Genomic DNA, 22,348 nt, shown 5'->3' on the forward strand with positions numbered 1-22,348 from the left:
AAACTAACACCTACCTAACACCAGATACATCTACTCTTACTATACAATATATAAACATATATATATAAACATTATACTATATGTACCTGCCTTCCAAAGAGTAAATCTCAATGTCTGCTAAAAGCTGGCATCCTTAAAGGTGTACTCAGTCCCCCCCAAAAAAGCATACTCACAATGCCTTGGCTAGAAAACCTGAATTCTAATGCAAGACGGGGAACTTTTTATTAACAGGCAACCAATCCTTGCTCTGACTGGCTGGTTGTTGTGGGCTCACATTGGTTTTTTTTTGTAGCCCATGGAGCAGCCACAGTGAGCTGAATTTCTTCTCTGATCTGATACAGCTATAAAAAATATAATACAAAATATTTACACAAAATATTTACATTTAAAGTTTATCACTGGAGCTAATAACCATACTTCTGTGGGGTCAATATAAACATTTCCATGCCTGTAGACGATGCATTCTAATGTTTGGACTGTGCTTTTTTTCTAACTTTTATTAACTACAGTCAGTTATGCACTGAAGGAAAAGGCTGCGCTACGACACTGCCCACTATAACATGTTTAATCATTTGCAAAAAGCGACCTGAAAATGCACTTAGGCTGAATCCATTTTTGATGGGCCGCTCTAATAGATGGGCGTCCTTGAGGTTCAAAGGGAGCTCTGGACTCGCCTCTTAATTAGCCAAGCTGCCATCCCATCCTGTTCCCTCTCATCTTCCTAATTAGATCTTTAACAACAAACAAATGAAGACCTTTTACAGGAACCTGTGGTGCAGCTTGTTGCGTTCGTAACACAGCAGAGGACGGCTTTTGGAGGCCCTGCCTTTGTTTAAAGCTCCCCAGCCTGCTTTCCTCCACAATGCCATGCTGCTGCTGCTATTTGCATAAATATTCAGTCTAATTTCAGCATAGCAGGAGGGACAGGACACGAAATACAAAATTAACACTCATACAACAAATACACCTGGTTTCTTTGTTTGCAATGACATAGCAAATTAGCCCCGGAAAGCCGTTCATTTTACTGCTGTGACAGGAAAGGTCTTATCTAATAAAGGCCTACAGAAATTACTTTTATTGTGCAGGTAGATCACTTCTAATGATAGCGCTATCTGAAGCAGAAATGTGGAATAAAATGCAGTTAAAAGCACCCATTTACTAACTACAGAGAAAGCCATCTGGCAGAATAGGGCTGCTTGATTACCTTCGGCAGCTAATTCCCTATTTCTGAGCACATGCAAATGATTCACTTTGACCAAGTGGAAGCGGGGAAGCTGAGGGAAAAATGGAGCTGAATTAAACATTGTCATTTTTAGACATCAAAAGTTGCCTCAATAATGGCTTGGTTCAGATGTTCCGCTACAGCCAGCCAGTTACAGAATGACACTCTGCATGTTTTATGCTCCCATGAATAACGTACGGATGGAGGGAGGAAGTGAGCGTGAGTGTGTGTGCGTATCAGCTCTCTTCTGTATTTACATATGAATTATTTCCTCAAAACTGCAAGACAAAGCCCAACATATTCCTTTTCCTCTCACAAGCTTTCTTCCCCTCATACCCATAAAACCCAGCTATTTGCTCTCTTTCGACTAACCCAGGTCTTGTGCTCTTGCTCAAAGCCAAATCTAATTACTTCATAATGGCACATTTTGGTGCGGGGAGCCGCGTGCATCGTTGACAGGTGATAGATGCGTAAATTCACTTCGTCTGACTTGATGAATAGCAGCATGGAAACGCAAGGCACTCGCTTGTGGTGGCCAGACGACACAGCCTCGTCTATTCATCATCTCCACCTCCAGACGCTGCCGTTGCCGACCACGAACGCACTCCAGGGTCGTGTCTGAGCAGCTGGGAGGAGGTCATCCAGATGTGCCTTTGGCTATGCAACATCTGCACGGAGCCTGGACACCCCAGCTGGCTTTGAGAGGAGGGAGAGTGATGCTCAGAATGACTGCACTCTGTAAGGCTGTCAATTGCACCATTAGATAGCCCATCTGGGTGCTTTAGAGCAATTGCTGAGATGAAAGCCTTAAGTTGCTTTCTTCCCCTCCTGCTGCGTGTTATTATATATAATGCCTGATAAGAAAACAGATACAAATGTGCAAATAAGAGGGTGCTTTTATCAGCTGTTAGGAAACAGAGAACCGAATTGTGCAACTCCTTCATGTGTAATGTGAGTTACTCTGTGGATAACTGGCTTTAATGCAAGTTAGTGGTCTCTTTAGCATTTATAGCCAGGCAGCCGTTTCGGAGATTACTGCAGGGTCCCATCAGGGGCCTTGCAGTCAGTGGGAGACTTTAATTTCCTCTTCTCAGTATTCAGCATCCCTCGCTCTCTAGAGTGCTGCACTATGGTTACATATCAAACCAGCTCTCTGAATGGTGCCATGGAGCCCCAGGCACTGGCTGCATTGCTTCCTCTCAACAATAATGTGCACTGCTGTTTGTTGTCTCCATCCACTATAGCTGAATTCATAAATGCAGAATATGTGGGCTTGTCATTATGGAACTGCAGGGGTGCCTCAAGAAATATCTGGACAGGAAGTTGTTTGGTATTTGCCAACAACATGGATTATAAGAGTACAAAAAATAACAATTTGAATCTGTTTTGAATGTAAATTAATATTAAAATCACATCTCAAAATAAGATAATCCACCAAGACTCAACTGCAGTTCAGGATTCAGGACATTTTGGCGCAATCTGAAGCAAGTTTACAATCTGAACCCAAATAAGTAGGTACTTAAGCGTTCATCCCTCCTTTGTCCTATGTGCTCCCAGCACTGCTTTCTGTTAATCTGGCAGAAAAGTCAGAAGAACACCAAAATGTGTTTGCATGGCAATTTAATATAATGTGAAGTGCGTTAATGAAGGACAGGGCAAAGCTGTGGCGCTTTCTGCAGCTGGATCAGGTTCAGTGGACTCCGAATAGCTCACACCTGACCTGTCAGCACTACATTACCACAATTAGCCTGCTGAGGCTAGCAAAATACTGCCATTTAAAGTACCTTTTCATGAAAGGATGGAGAAAAAGCTGACATTTCGCACGGTGACTTTCAAACAGTTTCCGCAAAGCTGGAGGACCACAGCCAACCTTGGAAATAGCATTGCACACAATCATCTACTGTAGGCAGAAATGTCAGACACGGTAAATACATCGGAAAAGGCTGGAGAGGGAATCCACACAAGGGGAAAAAAAAGGGAAAAAACACAGACTGGCACTCTTTAAAAAGCACTGAAGCAGCAGTTCCTCTCACAGATGTAGTGCTATCTCAAAGTGACTGAATCTCTCCCATCTTTCCTTACTTAAATGAAGCTAGCTTCACTCAAATCCTCTTGAAGTGTGTCAGTGAACTTGTCAAATGTTCTCCTAAATTAACTCAGGATTTATGAACATGTGCAATTAGCTTTTTCATTTCCACCTATGCCATCTTTAAAGAATTACTAACTCCAGAGATGATCAGTCCCTATTCTCAGATGTTATTTCTTTCTTTCTTTTTTTTAGCCAACAGGTGACTAATTATCATTACCAGCTCTCCCTCTTAGCAGATGACATCTCATAAATACTCTATAGATAATGCCTCATTGCTATTTTTTGCTCGGATAGCCTCGGAAAATTACATTTAAATTATGAAAATTACATCTAATCAAGCAAATATCTCAAATCTTCATGATTTATGCTCTGCTCAGTGATGGATCTCTTCGTCCCTTGCACACACTCGCACACTCTGGTGCACAGATGGAGGAGGGAAGTGGACAGCTCGCTCCGAGATGGACAAAAACACACATCTGTCTTCATCAGGAGGGATGACAAACGAGTATGAGGTGTGTTTCATATTTCCACCTCAGACGGCTGGACACTGAAGATCCTGCCTGGCCTAGTCTGCACCTGCGGCCAGTGAACAGGACACACACTCAAACACACATACAAACACACACACACACACACACACACACACACACACACAAACATGCACACAAACAGCTGTGGACCACCGCCTGTCTGTCCACATACAGCAACTAATGGAGAGTGACACAAGCTCTCTATGCTGTCTTCCTTTCTTGCTCTCTCTCTCTCTCTCTCTCTCTCTCTCACACTCACAGGCACACACACACACAATCAATGCAGTTACCCTGACACAATAAAGGAGAACTGGAGAAAACAGCCTGTCTGTGTGTATGTGTGATATGGATATTCACTTTTACTTGTTGACCAGTAATTAAAAAAAAAAGTAGTTGACTACAACAGCAAAGAACACATCAAACTGCATTTCAGTTAACAACCATACCCACATTAATTCCTAGCTTTCATTTTTAAACTACACTGTACACAATATCAAGAAATCAGTGCACTAAATGATATATCTGGGTATCATATTACACTAGTTGAAAACCATTAGACACTTTAGAGGTGTGCATCAGGACAGGAATAGACACAGAACAGTACATACTTACTAGTACAGTACCAGTTTAGTGCATCTGATGTAAACTGGGATTCACTAATTTGTTCATTCATCCTTAGTAACTGCTTTATCCTGGTCATAGCTTTATCTGTTGAAATTATTTCACATAAAAAAAAAAATAATAATAAAAAAAATAATTTAACGTTTATTAGAAAATATGGGTACAAAAACATTTACTAAGGGAGCAGGTAGGATTGGTTTCTGTTTCCTTGGGAGTGCCAGGATTGTGATTTTTAAAAACCCTGTCTCATATACAGCTCTACACTTAACCATTAAAGTCATACATAAGTAATAATATATTACACGAAACAAAACAGCAGAAAATAAAAACAAATTTTCCCAGTATCGTCTTAGACAGCATGTGGTGCTGTGTAAAACTGCCTTCATCTAGTCTGAAATAGTTTCACACTAACAAAATATATGTAGCCTGCTTTCTGTACCATCTACCTGACCGTTTATTCCCCTGCCCTGACTAGTCGACATCCCCACAGCAATGACTAATGAATGAACCAGTTGACTAGTCTGAGAAATCCCTAGTTTGTGCACATGTATTTACGTCTTGATGGGGATCACATATGCCTATAATGACAGGATGACAAATGTGACATTGTGAGGACATTTAGCGGGTCCCATGAAGTGTAGAACAGTACTTTTTTACACAAAGCATAGCTTTTATTTCAAAAACGTAACGATTTCTTTTTGGGTACTCAAGGTCAGGGCTAGGCATTGAATTATTTTGTGTGTGTGTGTGTGTGTGTGTGTGTGTGTGTGTGTGTGTGTATTGGTGTACTTTCATGTTTCCTCATAAAGAAGGAAAACACTGTGAGCTTAGTCCACACCTCTCCAGAATATTAATCTTTTACTATACACCCAAAAGTTTGGGTTATGGTGGCTAAAGTTGGGGATGAATTAGTTATATAAGGAGCAGTTTTGTGCTCCAGTAATCCACAGCAGTGTGTATGTGTGTGTGGGAAAGACAGGGTTGCCAGTTTCTCTACAGTCCTCAGCCAAGGTAACAACACGGCCCACACGGATGGGATCTACACCAGATCTACAGCATCAAGCAAACCTCTGCATTGTGACACATCTTTTCCAGCATACTGGCCCTCAGAAAGGTTGCAGGGCTTGACTGTGTCTCTTCTGGCTTAGTTCAGAATGTAAAAGTATAAAAGATACAGTGTTAAAACATGGCTGCACTCTTGTACATGTATAAGAAAGAGTGGAGGGAAACAAAAAACAAGCAAAAAAAAAAAAAAAAGGTCTTGGAGGTGAATGTTTCTTCTACTAAAATGTCATGCTATCAGTCTCTAGGTAAAGGACAAGGTTTGCATATGCAAAAGGAAAGCATAAATATTTCTACCGTGCAGATTTCTAGTGCATTGTATTAAAACACAGATATCCTATCCAGTGCTAGGTTCCAGACAATACCTACTTGACCTACTGCTACATTATCTCTAACAAGACCACTACTAATAAAGCATGCAGTCAGGTCAGTGTCACAAACAGGTCAGAAACAGGCAGAGGAGGAGTGAACCATATAGATGAAGGAAAAAAGAATGGTAGAATAATGCAATATACTGGACAGAACCCAAGGAAATGAACTCAAGATAAATAAAAGATACATTTATTTGGAAAGCAGATGAAAAGTGGGAAAGTAATTTGACTCAGAAAATAAGATGGAGTAGGAAGTGTAAGAATTTTAAAAGCATCATAAAATCAAGAAAATGAATGATTAATGATTAAAACTAGCGAGTAAATGAAAAACGAGGAAGTGGCAGGGTGTCATTGTGTGAAGGTGTGGTGAGAGGGAGGTCAGACAAACCTTCCAGTGGCGTAGGAGCAGGACAGAGTGTCTAGGGAGTCAGTCTCAGACTCACAGACTCTGGCTTTCAGCTGGCTCAAACCAAGCAAGAGAGAAACAGCAGAGACATGACCAGCAGGTCAACGCCTATTAAACACTAGCAACACGTCAGGTCCTACATTTTAGTCTATAAATGAAGCTTGCATGCAGTTTTCTGGTTAACTTTGGAAGATTTGTGCAGTTTTATTTTCCCTTTGTGGTGTCCCTAAGCATCTATGCATGACCGCCAATATCCTGCTGACCAGCCTGACTGCCTGAAGGAATGAATCAGGTGAATGTTTTCTAATATGTGCAAGTGACACTGCAGAATAGTGTTCTCTGAACAGGACATTTTAGAAGTATGAGCGACTAAGTTAGCTAATACTAACTCATTAACCACCTGTTCTGTGATTACATCCTTTATAAAAGATGATGAGGGGAACTCCTTCAGACACTTCAGAGTGACTCCACAACTGGGGTGTCATTTATATTCCAATTATATTACGTATGTGTGTAAAGAAAACATAAAGGACATTTTAAACATAGGGAAAATGTCCTTCACAACACCTATGAGCATATTTCAAATAAATATCTTATAAAAACATATCTATAAAAAACAGCATTTTGCCTGTCCAGCCCACTATAACTACATGTAATAAATAAAAGACTTCACAAATCTTATTATTTTTGCATTAATGTGTGAATCCATTTAACATCTCATGCTGGAAGCATCCTTTTCCATGAGTCATCCATTATAGGTTATGAAATGTACATTGTACACCCACTCAATCCTGTTACCTGAACACATTCATTCCTGTGAAATATTTGAATATTCCAGCAGGAAGCTGCATCATTCAAATTTCTTGAAGATCATGGAAAGAAGAAAAATAAGCTCTCATTCTGTTACGTTCCATTACTACTCAACTACTACTGAACCCTGTTACTTTCAACTCCGTTATTCATTTGAGAACCAAATGCAGCCAGTGTCAGGAAAGAGAGCTGACATGGTAGTCTAAGATGGATTAAGACACTTTTGAATGGCTGAATGGGTGTTTTATAGATCTGGGCAATATGACAATCTAATATAAGATCAATATTGTGAAAAAATATGTATTTTTTTCTGAGATATCATCTCTGTTCTGATATTTAAAAAAATTACATCCAAAAAGTAAATGAATCGAAGCAGCTGATGTAAAAAAAATTATTTAATCTTTAAAATTTTAATCTTTAAACAGTTAAATGTTAGAATGTTGTTTTTATAGACATTAAATAAAAGTATCAACAAACTCAGTTTAACAGTTTTTCATTTTTACAGTTTTAATGCAGCACTTCTGTTTTGCTGCCAGTGTGATGATACATATTGTGTATCATAAATCAATGTCTTCAGGTATTGTAATATGGTATTTTTGTCATATCTCCCATTCCTACTGTTTTCTTAGATTCAATGTTGAAAATTATTTTTAAAAGGAATATTGAGTTACAAGGGTTAAAGGGCACCTCAATCATGGAATCACTTTTCAAAGCACTACAGAATGAGTTGTTTAAAGAAAGGTTTTTTAAATCTAGTATATCACTATGTGTTCTTTGCTCAACCATAGCTAAGATCCATATCTTACATCCATATTTTATATGTGAACCAATGGAAAGTGGCCACAAGGTGGCAGTATCACAGGCAACACGTTCAGTGTTGAAAAAAGTTAAGTATTTTAGAAAAGCGCAAAATTACCTGACCAATTAAGTGTTTTTTTTTTCTTAATACATCACCTAACCAATTAGGTCACAGCTCAGAAAGCAAGTGAAAACCAAGAAAAAACTCTCTCATTCTGATTTTTTTTCTCCAAAGCCAAGCAGGCAAGGCAAGCAGAGCTCTTACCAAAATTATGCTAACAAATAAATCTGGTCTTTATTAGAATTAATAATGATTGTAATCTACATAGATAAATTGTTAAGTGGGACAATCGGATACAAGGCAGAACTCAGTAGTAACAGCGTTGTCATGGTTACAGTCTGTGCACTTTTTTGTATTTGGCATAAAAAGAGTTCAGAAAAGAGTTCACCCTATGATCTGAAGTTCACAAGTTCGAACTGCGATGATGCCACAGCCATCCATGACCGGGAGCCGAGAGCAAAACTGGCTGCACTCTCTGGGTGGGAGGGTGTTATACTCTCTCTCCCCTATCAATCACAGAGACACTAGCCAATCATGGGGGTATGCATGCAGAAGTAGGCGTGTACCACTTTCATCCGAGTGTGTTATGCCTCCCCCTGACACTGCATGAGCAACAGTTCGAAAAGATGTGCTCGGCTGGCTTGGTGTGTCTCGTAGGATTCAGGGAGAAAATCAGAGGGAAAATAGATAGATAGATAGATAGATAGATAGATAGATAAATAAATAAATAAATGTCTAGTGTGAACACAAGCTCATAAGATTATTAATTATTCTAATTTAAAATCGATGCTAGCATACTATATATAGAAATGTTAGAGAACATTTTTCCAAATACAGCTCTATCAAATGGTGTAATTGTGTCTCTGGCCGAGTGTGATCAAGTAAAGCTTACTGTGGTACTAGTGACTCCATTCATTGTTAGTATGTGAGGAATTTGTCTGATATTTGTGGTACTGAACCTAAAAGTCTGTCTTAATAAGCATGCTGAGAAGCTTTACTAATCCAATGTGAGTGTATGACCAAATCCGACTCAGCTGGAGCCGTCTACTGTGTGCTCATGGCTAAGTTAGCTCTGGTGCTGAGTGACTGGCTTTTAACAAACAGCCCACACAAATGCATCTCGCCTTGCACCTAGCAGTAAATGTATGCACAGCAGGGGTGTATAAATTCATCCTGGCACTAAGATCGGCTGGGTAATAGATGATGAAGTCCCGCGAAAAGGTCATCGTTAAATGTCAGCACTCTGTCTCAATGGCTTTCCGGCTTCTGTCACAGTGCAGCCATGGAGAGTGTGTGTTCCCCATCAGCTTCAGACTGGAGCTGAGAGAGCCAGTCTGCTATCACACCCTGCGTAGTGCACTACTACCACACTGACTTCCTCTGCCCTGCCACAAGCCACACTGAGAGCGTGTCAGATTGCAACCTACAATCTAATGGGGGGAAAATAGACCAAACCTGAGATGCTGTGCATCTCTAAAGTCCAGTTTGTCACTTAGACAAGACTCTCAAAACTATCCCGAACACACCAGAGTTAGCACTAACTGAGTTATTCATTTCTCATGAGAGTCTCATTTAATGCTTACAGCGTTCTCTGAACAAGGCTGCTGCATTTCACACCCTTAAATGGAAAAGAGATGCAAAGTGCAAGTCTGTTTTTTTTTTTTTTTGCAGGCTTAGTTGCTTTAGCGGGGCACTAATCAGAATCAGACACGTCTGATTGAGTGGAGAGGCATGACTGATTGGCTCACGCTCTGTCGACTGAGCTCCGGCAGACCCGGCGCACAGCCACTTTTACGCCTGTCTACGAATTACACTGAGCTGGATGGCTGGCTGCTCAAGAGCAGGTGTTGGTGGAGTGCACTCGAGTGTGTGCTTCTTGTGTGTGTGTGTGAGAAAGTGTCTAAAAGTGTGTGTGTAAGTGAGAGTTTGTGTATAACAGAAAGAATGTGTGTGTGTGCGAGTGTGTGTGTGTGTATGTGTGTGTGTGTGTGTGGGGGGGCTGCCTGAATAACGGGGCCACATCAAACTGGCACTCAGACCCCACTTTCTGACAGCCAATTAGACAAGGCCATCACATCCTGCTGTGGTAAAGGCCAGTCGCTGCAGTAAAGGCCAGTGCGGAGAGCACTAGCAGCTCCCACCTTCCCTCCGTTTATTTATTTAAGCATCCCCACATCAAACAGACAAAGTCAAATTGATTGATTAAGCTATCTGGCCACTGGATCGATAGCCGTAGTTGGAGGAGGACAGCCAAGAAACTGCTAAATGTGCAGCCTCAGTAATTCTGGTCAGTCTGGATCAAAGGCGCTTCGAGGAAGCCAGTTATGGCCAGGAGTGATTAAGTGTGGATGAACTCACTAAAAACCATGAGAAATGAAGATACTCAGTCACACAGTCTGTGTTCGATGGGAATGTGTGGTGTTAGGAAAACACTCCGTCTACAGCAAATTACATAACACTGAGAAAGCAGAAGTCAACCCTAGTCTGTGACCTATGACCAGTTTCACCAGTACAAATAACATATAAAGCCGCAGTCACACTAGAAATTTAAACTTTGCATCTCCTGGACGTTACCAAGATTTTAAAAAAAAATTCCCTCATTTTGTTGCAAGTTGGCCATGACTATTTACATTTTAGCTGTGGCTTGTGATACTGGGGGGAAGAATGAGGAAACATTACTTTTGCCAGCTTCATAAATGCAAATCAACTTTTCTAAATCAATTTAGGCATGCTAAAGCAAACTCTCTGCTTATACACTTTGCTATCTCTCTGAATTGGCTGCTACCTCAAACTATAAACAGTAAAAACCACACAAGTTATACTGTATAATCCAGCCTCCTGGATGACTGCACAGTGGCCTCTTTTTTTTAAGAAGCAATTTACATTAATTCATTCCTTCATCTTCAATAACTGCTTCAGCCTAGCCAGGTTTGTGGTGGATCCAGAGCCAATCCTGGAAAGGAAGGAATCCTGTGCAAGGAAGGAATACACCCTGGATGGGACCCCATTCCATTGCAGGGCACCATCCACACACACACACACACACACACACACACTCACACACTCATTCACACACTCATTCACACACTCATTCACACACTCATTCAGACCTAGGGGCAATTTAACATAGCCATTGCACTTACAGGCATGTTTTTGCACAGTGGGAGGCAACCAGAGAACCCACAGGAAACCTAAGCAGACAGGGTTACTCACTGCACCACCTAAATAATTTATCATCATAAGGAAATATTTTATAAAATCGCATGCCTGCTTACTGATAAAAAAAAATAGCAATTTCTGAAACAGATCAAGATGTGAAGTCATGAAGTCTGCAAAACGTAACCACTAATAACAGCAAATTCTTTTTAAATAAATTTAACTTCACTTTAGAAATAACGTTGATGAAATACTAATGTGACTGGGCCGTAAGGCAAAACTGGTCTCAGGTCAGTTGCTAGAAGCTGAACTCTACTAATCACACCTACTGTAGGTTAGGAGATGTGGAGGATACAGCAAGGGCTTAGAAAATCCCTTCTCTTTACTCCACAATCCTGGTGCTTGTATCTAAATAAAGTGTGTGTGTGAATGTGTGTGAGAGAGGACAGAGGCGGCTAGAGTTAAGAGCAGCATGGAGAGAGCGGCCAGCACACAGATATATGGCCAGAGCGTTTACCTGGCCCTGTGCTGTGCGGATATGCTGCGTAGCCGCCTCTTCCACGGGCCCCCCTACCTGAACCACGCGCTGCTGCCACTGCTGCCGCTGCCATCGGACCGTACGCTGCCGCGGGAAAGCCTGCAGGATAACAACAGAGAGGGGTTAACATAGGCCGGAGAGGAGGGCAGAAAGTAGACAGAAGATAAGAAGAAAAGAAAAATAAGTACTAGGCTGAGCTATAAAAAAGTGAAGACAAATAAAGTACGTGTAATCCAGCTATACCTCAGTTCTTTGTCACAAACTCTATCTTGTTCCAATGTGATTTGCTGCCTGTGTGTATTGCAGATTCTGTCTCAGGAGCTGCACTTAATATATTCAGCAAGCTACAGTGACGCTAGTGCACTCTCGAGCATTTCTGCATGAATAGCCATGTCTTCATTCCATGCTTATCTCCTGAGAGCACACCCCAGCAAGGACACAAACGCAGATGAGCCTTTTAGATATGATGGCTTGCTTATATGGCCATTTTACTGCAACACATTACTTTTTAAAAGCTTTCCAATCTGGTTAAATGCATGAAACCAGTGTGCCTCTTTAAGGCATTAACAGAGGAAAAATTGTCATCAAAGGGTTAAGTGCCAGATCTATAATCTAAGTATAGTACTTGAACATCATTGTGCAAAATCAATAATATGTTCAACAAATGGGTACGACATTCAGTACAGCTTTGTCTACTCCTTTTGTATGAGTATCATTTTCTACTGGTTTTGTAGCTCTAAAGGAATTATGAAACGCTGGTTCAGTCGTTACTTAATACTCTAAATCAAGGCAGTAAGACACTATTATTTATAGAAGTGCAATTACGCTCTCTATAGCCCAGCGCAAAACCTTGTCATAACAGAAGCGGAGGAGAGAAAGAGCAGCAGATGCTTCTGGGCTCCTAACAGCCACTTGTGTTACTAAACACCAAAGAAATCTGTCCAGAGCAGAACCATACTAGGCTGAAGTCTAACCATGACCAACACTGGCAGCACAACAGTGATATGCAGACGGCTAAACAGACAAAACACTTTGTAGTCCACTTAAGACACTTATCTCTCTGGCACTGCTCATGTCAGGGTGGGGTAATGCAAGGGAGACAGAGAGTCGTAAAGCCGAGCAAGCAAATCTTTCTTTGTCGCTGGTCATGGTGGTTTATGCTTTGGAACTCAATCAATCAGGGGGATAATTTGGGCTCCAGGCTGCGTGAATAGCAGCTATAGCTGTGGTGGGCCTGGGGTGCTGAACAGAAGGGTGATTTGTGAGGAGGTCCAGGGAAGACTGGCTCCATCTCCTCCCTGTTTTACTGGCTCTCTCTGCTGTTATTAGAAGATTAGGCATCTGGGATTAATTGCTCGCTTCCAAGTGCTATTTAATTCATTTCTTCCTTGTGTGATGCAGAGGAAGAGAACAGGTATGTATGGCCTAAGACTGAAGAGAGCAGGGAGGACATTGTTGACGTGTGTGTGGGTGCATGTAATAGTGTTTCTCCACTGAAGCGCAATAGCAGTGTGTGTCACTTTCCCAACACATAACACTACTCATGAAAGATGGACGAGACTCTCTTTTGGTTATCAAGAACTACTGATAAACACGTAGTGTTTACAAGTAGTAAAATACTTCTAAAATAACTCTTAACTTTGAAGTTAAAATGTGGATGGTCTCCTTACTGAGCTTGAGCACAAGACAGCGAGTTTGTTTTAAAGGCAGCATGCATATTTGTGCCAATACTTTAATCTTTAGCAAAAATGCAGAGAAGTAACTTGGAGTAACTTTACCAGACGACATTAAAATTAGGGATCTGCCTAATTTTAATATTCAAATATCAGTAAGAGTTAATGAACGGATATGCAGTGAAGCGTTAGGAGAGGGGGAAAAACATATTTAATGTGGCGTAATCAAGTATCATTTTTCCACTGCAATTAAACATTCCTCCTGTCAGTGGTGGTGCACGTGTTTATGAGTGTGACAGATGTAATATAGTGAAATAATGAACGGAAATATTAAACGCACAGCAAAAGCATAACTTAATGTCAGTTTCAGCCCATAGTCCTGCTGTAAAAGCACTCTGACATCAAATTTCATGAAAGTTCTACCTGTTACAGAGTTTAGGAGTGAAAATCTCATTCGATTAACAAACTTTACATAATCACACAGTAATGCATGTTTATAATAATGTGACAGTACAGGTATTTGTTGTATTTATTAAACCAGTGAATGAAATGTAATCAAATGCTACATGTGAAAGCAGCAAACGCTACATAATTAAATGCATCATGGAGCAGTTGGGATGTCCCACAAGCAGTGCCGCTTCTGGGGTAAAACGAGCTAAATCTGCAATCTAGTTACCCAATGGATGTCCATAGATGTAAACTTTTAAAGGAGATATACTTATTGGAAATGTATTATCTCATCTTGTGAGCTTTGTATCTGACTGCCCACTCCTGCAGACCAGAGAGTAAAAACTGCCTGCTCTCAAGACTCTTCTTTAAGTCCCAATGCACACTTCAAACTTTCACACCATGACAGTGCAGCTCTCTGTAGCAAAATATTGCCAGACGCAGATTTTGTTTTGCATATTTTTTCACCGACTTAATGTGGAAGTAGGGCACAGCAAATATCCAAATAGTGATTTCAGTATGTGAAATCTGTAGCCTCAAAAGTATAAATGGGTGCACTTCCTTACTTAAAATACAACAAAAACACAAGAAACATATTTTCTGTTGCAGAATCTCAAATAGTGTTTTACACTATGCATGCAGGGCACTAGCTAGGGTCTACAGCACCATTATGATGTCATACCTCTGTAGTAGGGGTGTCAAGAAAATGATTTTGAATCTGAAAATTGGTCTAACAGTCGCCAGTCGTATCAGTGCTCAACTGAACCATACTGGATCAGTAGTGAATTGAAGTGTACTGAATCGTTACTTGTTTAGTTGTATCACTGTTGTACTGTATCATATACTATGTATTGAGATGCATATTGTATCGCCTGAAGGGAAGATTCACACCCCTAAGACACCATTTGTGATTTGGCCTAGCTTAAAAAATAATGGATTTTACTTCTAATGTGGGGAAGAATGTTTACTGTTAAATCAGCCAGAAAGCATTTTAAAAGAGAAGGAAACTTTGGCAGTCACTACACTACTGAATATTGTCATGCTGGTACCACACACATTAATCAGGACGATTCGATGATGACTGTTTGGCCAATCAATGGCTTCACCCATGTCCTGGCTTTGCTATCGTGGTACTTGGGTAAAAATCTAATTCAGCACAGGTACAGCACAGGTACAGCACAGCTTGTGTGATGGTGGAAACAGTAACAACATGTGGGATTCCGGTTAATTTGCAAAGTGGAGTCTAGCATCTGGTGGAAAAGCACTATATAATTTTTTTTTCAAACACACTTGTGGATTCAGACTGCTGACTGACCACCTCCCTGCTGCTCACTAGCTATCTAGCAGAATAAACACAAGACTAATGTAATAATAATATCAGAAGACGTGTGTGCATGATATGGGCTTCAAAGAGACAAAAACCACTCAGGCACCTAAATCTGGCATGTTCAAACATTATAATTAAATATTATCATTTCAGTGAACAATGAAGGACAGTCATTCAAACTCTTTGTCAAAGTCATCATTAAAATATAAATATAATTATACGGCAGCTCTCTAATTAAAACACACATCTTCGGCTGCAGCGGCCTGCTCATGATTGAGAGCCAATAGACAATAAGCGGCTGACACTGGCAGATGGTTGGGTTCAGATAGAGAAATGAATTGTAATTAGCCTTGTCTCTTATGGGTTGCCTCCTATTCTTCAACACAGACTCCCCCCAACACCCTGATATTAGTGGCCTTAATGACCTTTTTGTGCTGCTAATGCCTAATCAAAGCCGATTTTAGAACAGGATTAGCAGTGAAACAGAACAGTGGAGCTAACTTTCGGCATGTGTTAAAGCTACAGTCACTGTCTTCTTGTAAATACAGGGTGCTGTAAATATTCTGCAATAGCTTCCTGGATCTGTTTATCTTTTTTTTTTTTTTTTTTAACCCAAGGTTCCTTTATATTACAGGTCGAACCATTCCAGGGAAAAGTTCCAGGCAAAAAAACATTAAGACATCAGAGTTCAAAACAATAATTGTGGCTAGCTATAAAAATTCAGGCCTTGATTTTCAAATGATGGACTCTAAACCTCACACTGTGAACCAGTACACCAAATGAACGCAGACCGTTAAATACAGTGGTTTGCATAAGTATTCACCCCCCCTTGAACTTTTCCACATTTTATAAACTCAGCTTGCACAGCTCTTTCAGAGTTCCCATTGGCCTCTTGGTTGCTTCTCTGTCTAAAGCCCCTTTACCTGGTTACTGACGTTGGTGGACAGCCTCCTCTAGGCAGTGGTGAGGTTGTGCCATATCTTTCCAATTTTAATAACAATATAATGGTGCCCCATGAGATGTTCAAGCTTGGGATATTTTTTATAACCAAACCCTGATTGACACTTTTTCAGAACTTTGACCTGGTTATGCTTTGATAGCTCATGGGTCTTCATGACGATATTTGTTTAGGTATGTTCTCTAATAAACTCTGGGGCCTTCCACAAACATGTTCATGAATATAAAGATCATGATACACTTTCATTGCACGCTGGTCGACATTCAACTAATTATACGACTTCTGATGGCAACCGGTTGTACCCAAATTAATTTAGGGGTTTCACAACAAGGGTGTTGAACATGTATGCAATCACCACTTTTACATTTTTTTACCTGTATATAATTTTGCTGTATATAAATAAAACTGATTTCCTCCCACTGCAACTGGGGGTATTGTCTGTAGATTCATGACATAATTCCACTTAAGCAAGGTTCTAAATTAATTTTAGGTTGTAACCCTTCAAAAAATTCAAGTAGCAACAGTGAAACCTTTAAATTAAGGTAAGCCTCTTTTCTCCAGATTGACCAGATTACTCCAGATTACTCTACACAAGGAAAAAGCCTAGCAGTTTCACACCAGCAGAATACAGCCTTTGTTCACACCCGTGCCATGTGTGCAAGTTTGATATTTATGGAAGCCTCTCGCATGCAGTTTTCTTTACACACTAACACATCCTTTTACCATTTAATCTCCTTAGCAGAAATATGTGTGGAATGCACTATAACATTAGAAAATATTTTTGTTCAGCTAACAATTAGTTAACACAGTCAATCCTGATTTAAGTCTAATTGTCTTTAGTTATTTACAGTTTAGTCATTTTACTGCTCAGTAAAATGAATTGTAATTAGCCTTGCCAATTACCTTCAGAAGTGACCAAAGCACCACAAGGCCTGCTGTAGCACTAAATCTTGCTAATGAGCATTTGCAATTTGTTGCTAATTTGTGCTTTAATTTACAGTAATTTACAGTCAGTCACAGGTGAAGCCATAGGGGAAATCAATTTGGGAAAACTATTACCAGAATATTAGTTCTTCATATTTTATTAATAAGTAGCATTATTTCCAAAATAAAAACCTAATTGGAGCCTTTTGACTGATTGCATTAATAGAAGGCTCTAAATGCTAGAATAATCTTTGTCATCCAGTGCTTAACCAATTACACAAATTCTGGAGATGGCAGAAGTTTGTCTAATATCTAATAGTGTACAGTTCTGGACATGAATTTCTTCCATGAAAAGCTCTGACTTACTTAAATTTTTTAGCTTGCTCACTGAGGCAGGCACCAAAACTTCAAGACCTTAAAAAAAACACATGACAAATGAAGCTCCGGTGATTTTGATCTTTTATAAACGAATCCATGGCTATCCATGGCCAAAGGCTCCTCTTATAGTAACAGAATCTCATTTCAGTTATTGGTACTTATTTTTTTAGATGCCTGCAGTCTCTTATACTGAATCTTATGCTGAAACAAAATGTTACAGTGAATAGTTCTGCTAAGTGTTTGAAGTACTTCTCTAAAGAAATGAATGCAACAGTCTTGGTTATCATCAGCATGCTCTAAACAATGACAATGGGATTCTTGACTAAACTCCTTTTTGAGGAAGAAAATCTGACTACCAATACAGAAAGTGAAGTGCTTAATGAAAGTAAATATCACAGCGGTTTGCGTAAGATCACAAAAATTTCTTGGTTGTTTGGGGTGCCACCTCTAACCAGACTCTGTCCCTGAAGTTGTTTAAGAATATAATTACATCTGACGTCCAGTGTGTTAAGGACTAGAGGTCAATTTCCTAGAGTCAAGTCAGGCGGAAAAAAAATTCTGTAGTCTCACCACTTTATAAAAAGATAACCAAAATATGCCCTTCCTTCACTTCTTTCTTTCATCATCAAGAGCATGACACTCATTTAGACAGAAAAGTCATTAGCAAGCATTATCCTAGTCACCTGCACACCTGCTGGGAGAGTGATGATCACTCTTAAACTTTCTTCTCCAGAGAAAAGGCAAGCATTGTATTTTGACATTCAGAAAGAACACTCACTAGTGCCCTCTAGGCATAGAACAAGAAAGCAGGAAACTCACACACGACCTTGACAATTTAGTCTTGCAATCAGGCAAACACAAAAAAACCTGCTCATCGCTTGAAACAATTACACACAATTCATCCTAACACCAGATCACAACAGTAACGACTATCTCAGAGGAGATGAACACAGCCTCTCTGGCTCATGCAACCAAGCGAGGGGAAGTTCAGTTAATTAGGAAAACAAGCAATAGAGTTGTTCTCACATTCACAGAAGCACTTTTCCCAATTGGGAAAGTTACTTTCAACTTTGATAATGAAACACAAGCTAAACACTGACGTATTCAACATCCCAAGAGATTTTGTTACCTGAGCAAAAGTAGACCAGGTCTTACAGAAGGACAAACCTTTAAATCCCTCTCCTTACACAATCTGCATCCATGTGTGAACACATTTACACTTTTAGCATGTTGAGGCGAACTTTCAGAACAGCACACAGGTGGTTTGGGAAACTGTGGTTCATCCAATATGAACAGAAAGTACAATGACGGGTACCTTCACCCAGAACCATCCCCACTGAAAGATAGTGAGAAACCATTAGGGAATCTCCAACCAAACCAAATGAGAAAATATGACCAACATCAAAACCCTTCACTCTTTATCTCAGGAAAGGATGACGTTATGTGTCTATAGACCAAAGTCTAGGCTTCACTATCAGAATCTTAAAACCATATACATTCAATTGTACTAATCTTAAGCAGTATTCAGACTGGATTAGTTTTACATAGGGAGGTGGGATAATGCAATTATTACTGAAGTATCTCTGGGATTTTAGTCCCTTCCGAATCTGTCATGCCATTCATAATTGTTTTTATGAACTGTAAAAAATCTGGAAAGATTACTCTGCATTTTGTCTTCTATAAAATGACAAGTAGGAATATCCCCATATAATATAAATTCATTTAAACTGACATACTGGTATGCTTTTTCTTCAGTATGAAGACATTTCCTGTCAAAACCAAAGCAAAACGAAGTATTGGCCAAGTTTAAAATGCAGAACAATCAATTATAGATGATGTTTAAAAAAACAAGTCTGAGAAGTGAAACTTACAGGTGTTTTAGATATTATATAATGTTAGATAATATTTGGTCATTGAGTACCTAGCATAGTTACAGGCTACATACATGGTATGATCATGTGACCTACTAATTAATGATCAAGAGCAACTCATGCTTCCACAAGCTCTATAAAACACGCTTATAATGAAGCTCAAAACAATAATTTCTACTAAAATGAGATGTATGTAGTACACATGGACATTTTAGTGTGATGACCATGTGTACATCATGTTTACACTCCCATCTCTGTGATTTGTACAGAGATCACTTATCCTGTGTAAATCCATCACTACAGACATCCTCTTTCAACATTACTTAAAAGACATAAGTCCGGAAATCCTATCCTGTCTGCAAAGTACTTTAACTTGAGTAAGAACAATACCACATTAGACAAAATCTGGTAATACTTGTAATTTTTATAGAGCCTGCCCTAGCAACCCACATTAAGCTTTCAGAAGCAGCTCTCTTAGGACTATTATTACACATTACATTATAGTCAATATCATGCTTTAGGTCAGATTCAGAAAGCTACTTGATCCTTAACACACCACTGGGTTGAGTACACTCCATCATTGTGGGTGTGGCACTGATAACAACATTTCTCTGCTCTGTTGTCTTGTCTTGTCACCCAGGTACTGCATGAAGCCAAAATGGCCATTACTGATCATAATTCTTATTTAATTTATGTGTTAATTTTTATGATACTATTTCATGAGATTTACAGTGCAGAGGCAACACATTTAAACCCTGATTTACAAGATCCCAAATAACAAGCACTGATTTATGATTGCAGTCGCGTACAGTGTAAGCAAAAACTGTGAGAGTGTTACATGTGATATACAAATATTCATCGCATGAATTGTTTCGTGCAAAGTTGGAGGAGGAAACAATATATAAATTAGGGTTTTTGCTATATTTTTGTTTCTTTATAGCTACTGCCAGTTCAGATCTGTAAGAGACTTGCATAAGAGTTAAGTGAAACTGAAATTTGTCACATGTGCAAAATTGTGTGTCCAGTATAATGCTACTTAAATGCAGCGAGATGCAATGACAAACTGCTATATCATTAGTAAGACCTAGTTAATGGTATAACCTTGTCTTCAAATAGTGGAAACAGGATTCCGCAAATATAATACCTATCTTTCAGTTGTATTAATTTGCACACACTAAGTGATCCTCAGGCTTAGTAAATCAGATGCTAAATTAAACAGTGTGGAACCCAAATTCTTACTGAAGAGAAGGAATTTTTCCACTGTAGCTCCATTTACAATTAATTTCCTCAACAACGTCATCAGCACTCATCACGCTATTTCCAGTGTAGCTAGCTGTAGGTCGAGCGATCCCAACTGATGCACCGCATCCTCCATGTTCCTGTGTTAGGCTTCAGTGCCATCTGAGGACTATGTCAAGTAGACACCTGTGCAGTGGATCTAGCAAGCCCTAGGAAGAGATTAACTTCGTTGAATTGGGATTAATTAAGTGGGTTAATTAATAGACTATGCCAGCTCATTGTTTTGCATTTGCGGTGAAAGACACCACTCGGGAGAGACTTGGCAGCATCCAATCAATTTCATGGGGCTTTTATTACTGAAGAGATAAAGCCAATATTTAGCTTTCCATTTTTCTCTGTTTTTTCCAGCCGGTTTGCCCTGTCAGTGGCTGTGCTCGGCTGGGCTGCTGTGGCCTGGAGAGAGAACAAGGACACATCTGTTCCACCCTGCAGCCCTGGAGGGGAAGCCATCCTGGTCTGTCCTCCTCTCTCTCTCTCTTCTCTCTCTCAGCTTTTCTTGAAAAGCCATTTTATCAGGTAAACCTGTGTGACAAATTCGGCATTGTGCTTCTGAGTTACTACATTCACATATGTATTAATTATGACCGAACACATTACAAGCAAAAATGTTTTTCACTTTTTGTTTTTTTTTTAAACGAAACGTAACATTCCCCAAGAGCTTAAGCTATTTGATGTGCTTTACACCAACATTGTCAGCTGTTTTTTTAGATGAATTTGAGATCTTTAGAGGAATTTGAGATCTCTTAAGAGAGGATCTAAATATAAAGCGGTAAAACGAATAAGGTTGGGTGAAGGAGAAAGTGAAGGTACAACAGAGCAGCTCAGAAATGGCAATCTGACTCAAAGTGCAAACACAAATATAGTTTTAAGCACTTAATTTAATTTTTTGAATACATTTGATGGAGAATGCTAACATCACTGATGCTGTTGATGATACTTGTATATAAATGGATTATTATAACAATAATTTTTCCCCTTTTTCTGAATTTTTCCATTATTTCAGATCCTGGCTGTCACTATTCATTATTGATTTTTATGTATAAATTTATTGACAATAACCAATAAATATTTTTAACTATATTGTTAAGATTCTGTTGTTTGTGATGTTTATATTGCATTTTGGCAAAAAAATATATATATATATATTATATATTATATAATATAATATTATATACAAATTCTATACAAAACAAGAGTATCTGCATGACTATATGTGTCTTTGCACATGCCAGTGCTTAAATACATTTAGAAGACCAGGATATGAAATGCTTGTCCTTCAGGTATAATTTTACAAAATATTTGAATAATTTCTAAAAATGGATATATTGCATTTTGGAATGAAACTGTTCTATTACAGCCATAGCCCATCTGTTGCTAGGGACAATTTGTCAGCCCTGCTCTACCCCATCTACCACCGCTGACCAGAAATTATTTGGGAGGCGGACCATTTTCAGCACAGAAGTGACACTAATATGGTACTGTATCAGGCACAACAATGTTACTGGGGCTTTTGAGCATTCTGTATTCGTAGACACATCTAGACAACTCTTTTTCTGATGTAATTTGTGTCAAATCTGCTATTTTTTTGGTTGGTGGCCATTACTTAACCAAGCAGTAAGAATGAGGTGTTAAAAATACTCAGGAAAGCTGATGTGCCCGATACACACACCAGCGTAACCTCCACTAAGTTGCCACTTCCACGTCAGTGTCACTTCTGTATGAGAATGGTCAGTCCCATGCTAGTCCTTTTCCATTAATGAGTCGGGAGGATGGAGGATAACAAAATGTACATAGGAACACATGGGAT

At 39.5% G+C, this 22,348-nt stretch overlaps 1 protein-coding gene across 12 annotated transcripts in view; it reads right to left on the reverse strand.

Moving 5' to 3' along the window:
• Nucleotides 1-22,348, reverse strand: part of msi2b (musashi RNA-binding protein 2b) — a 231,529-nt gene that overhangs the window by 21,197 nt on the left and 187,984 nt on the right. For 8 of the 12 annotated variants that reach the window (XM_053239636.1, XM_053239630.1, XM_053239637.1 and 5 more), the window contains one exon: nucleotides 11,644-11,763. In XM_053239636.1, the coding sequence (XP_053095611.1) occupies nucleotides 11,644-11,763 (120 nt within the window). The remainder of the gene's footprint in view (nucleotides 1-11,643; nucleotides 11,764-22,348) is intronic. The other 4 variants (XM_053239635.1, XM_026924101.3, XM_053239638.1 and 1 more) reach the window with 1 other exon arrangement.

The sequence above is a fragment of the Pangasianodon hypophthalmus genome, chromosome 14 (genome assembly GCF_027358585.1).
Source record: "Pangasianodon hypophthalmus isolate fPanHyp1 chromosome 14, fPanHyp1.pri, whole genome shotgun sequence".
NCBI classification, from domain to species: Eukaryota; Metazoa; Chordata; class Actinopteri; order Siluriformes; family Pangasiidae; genus Pangasianodon; species Pangasianodon hypophthalmus.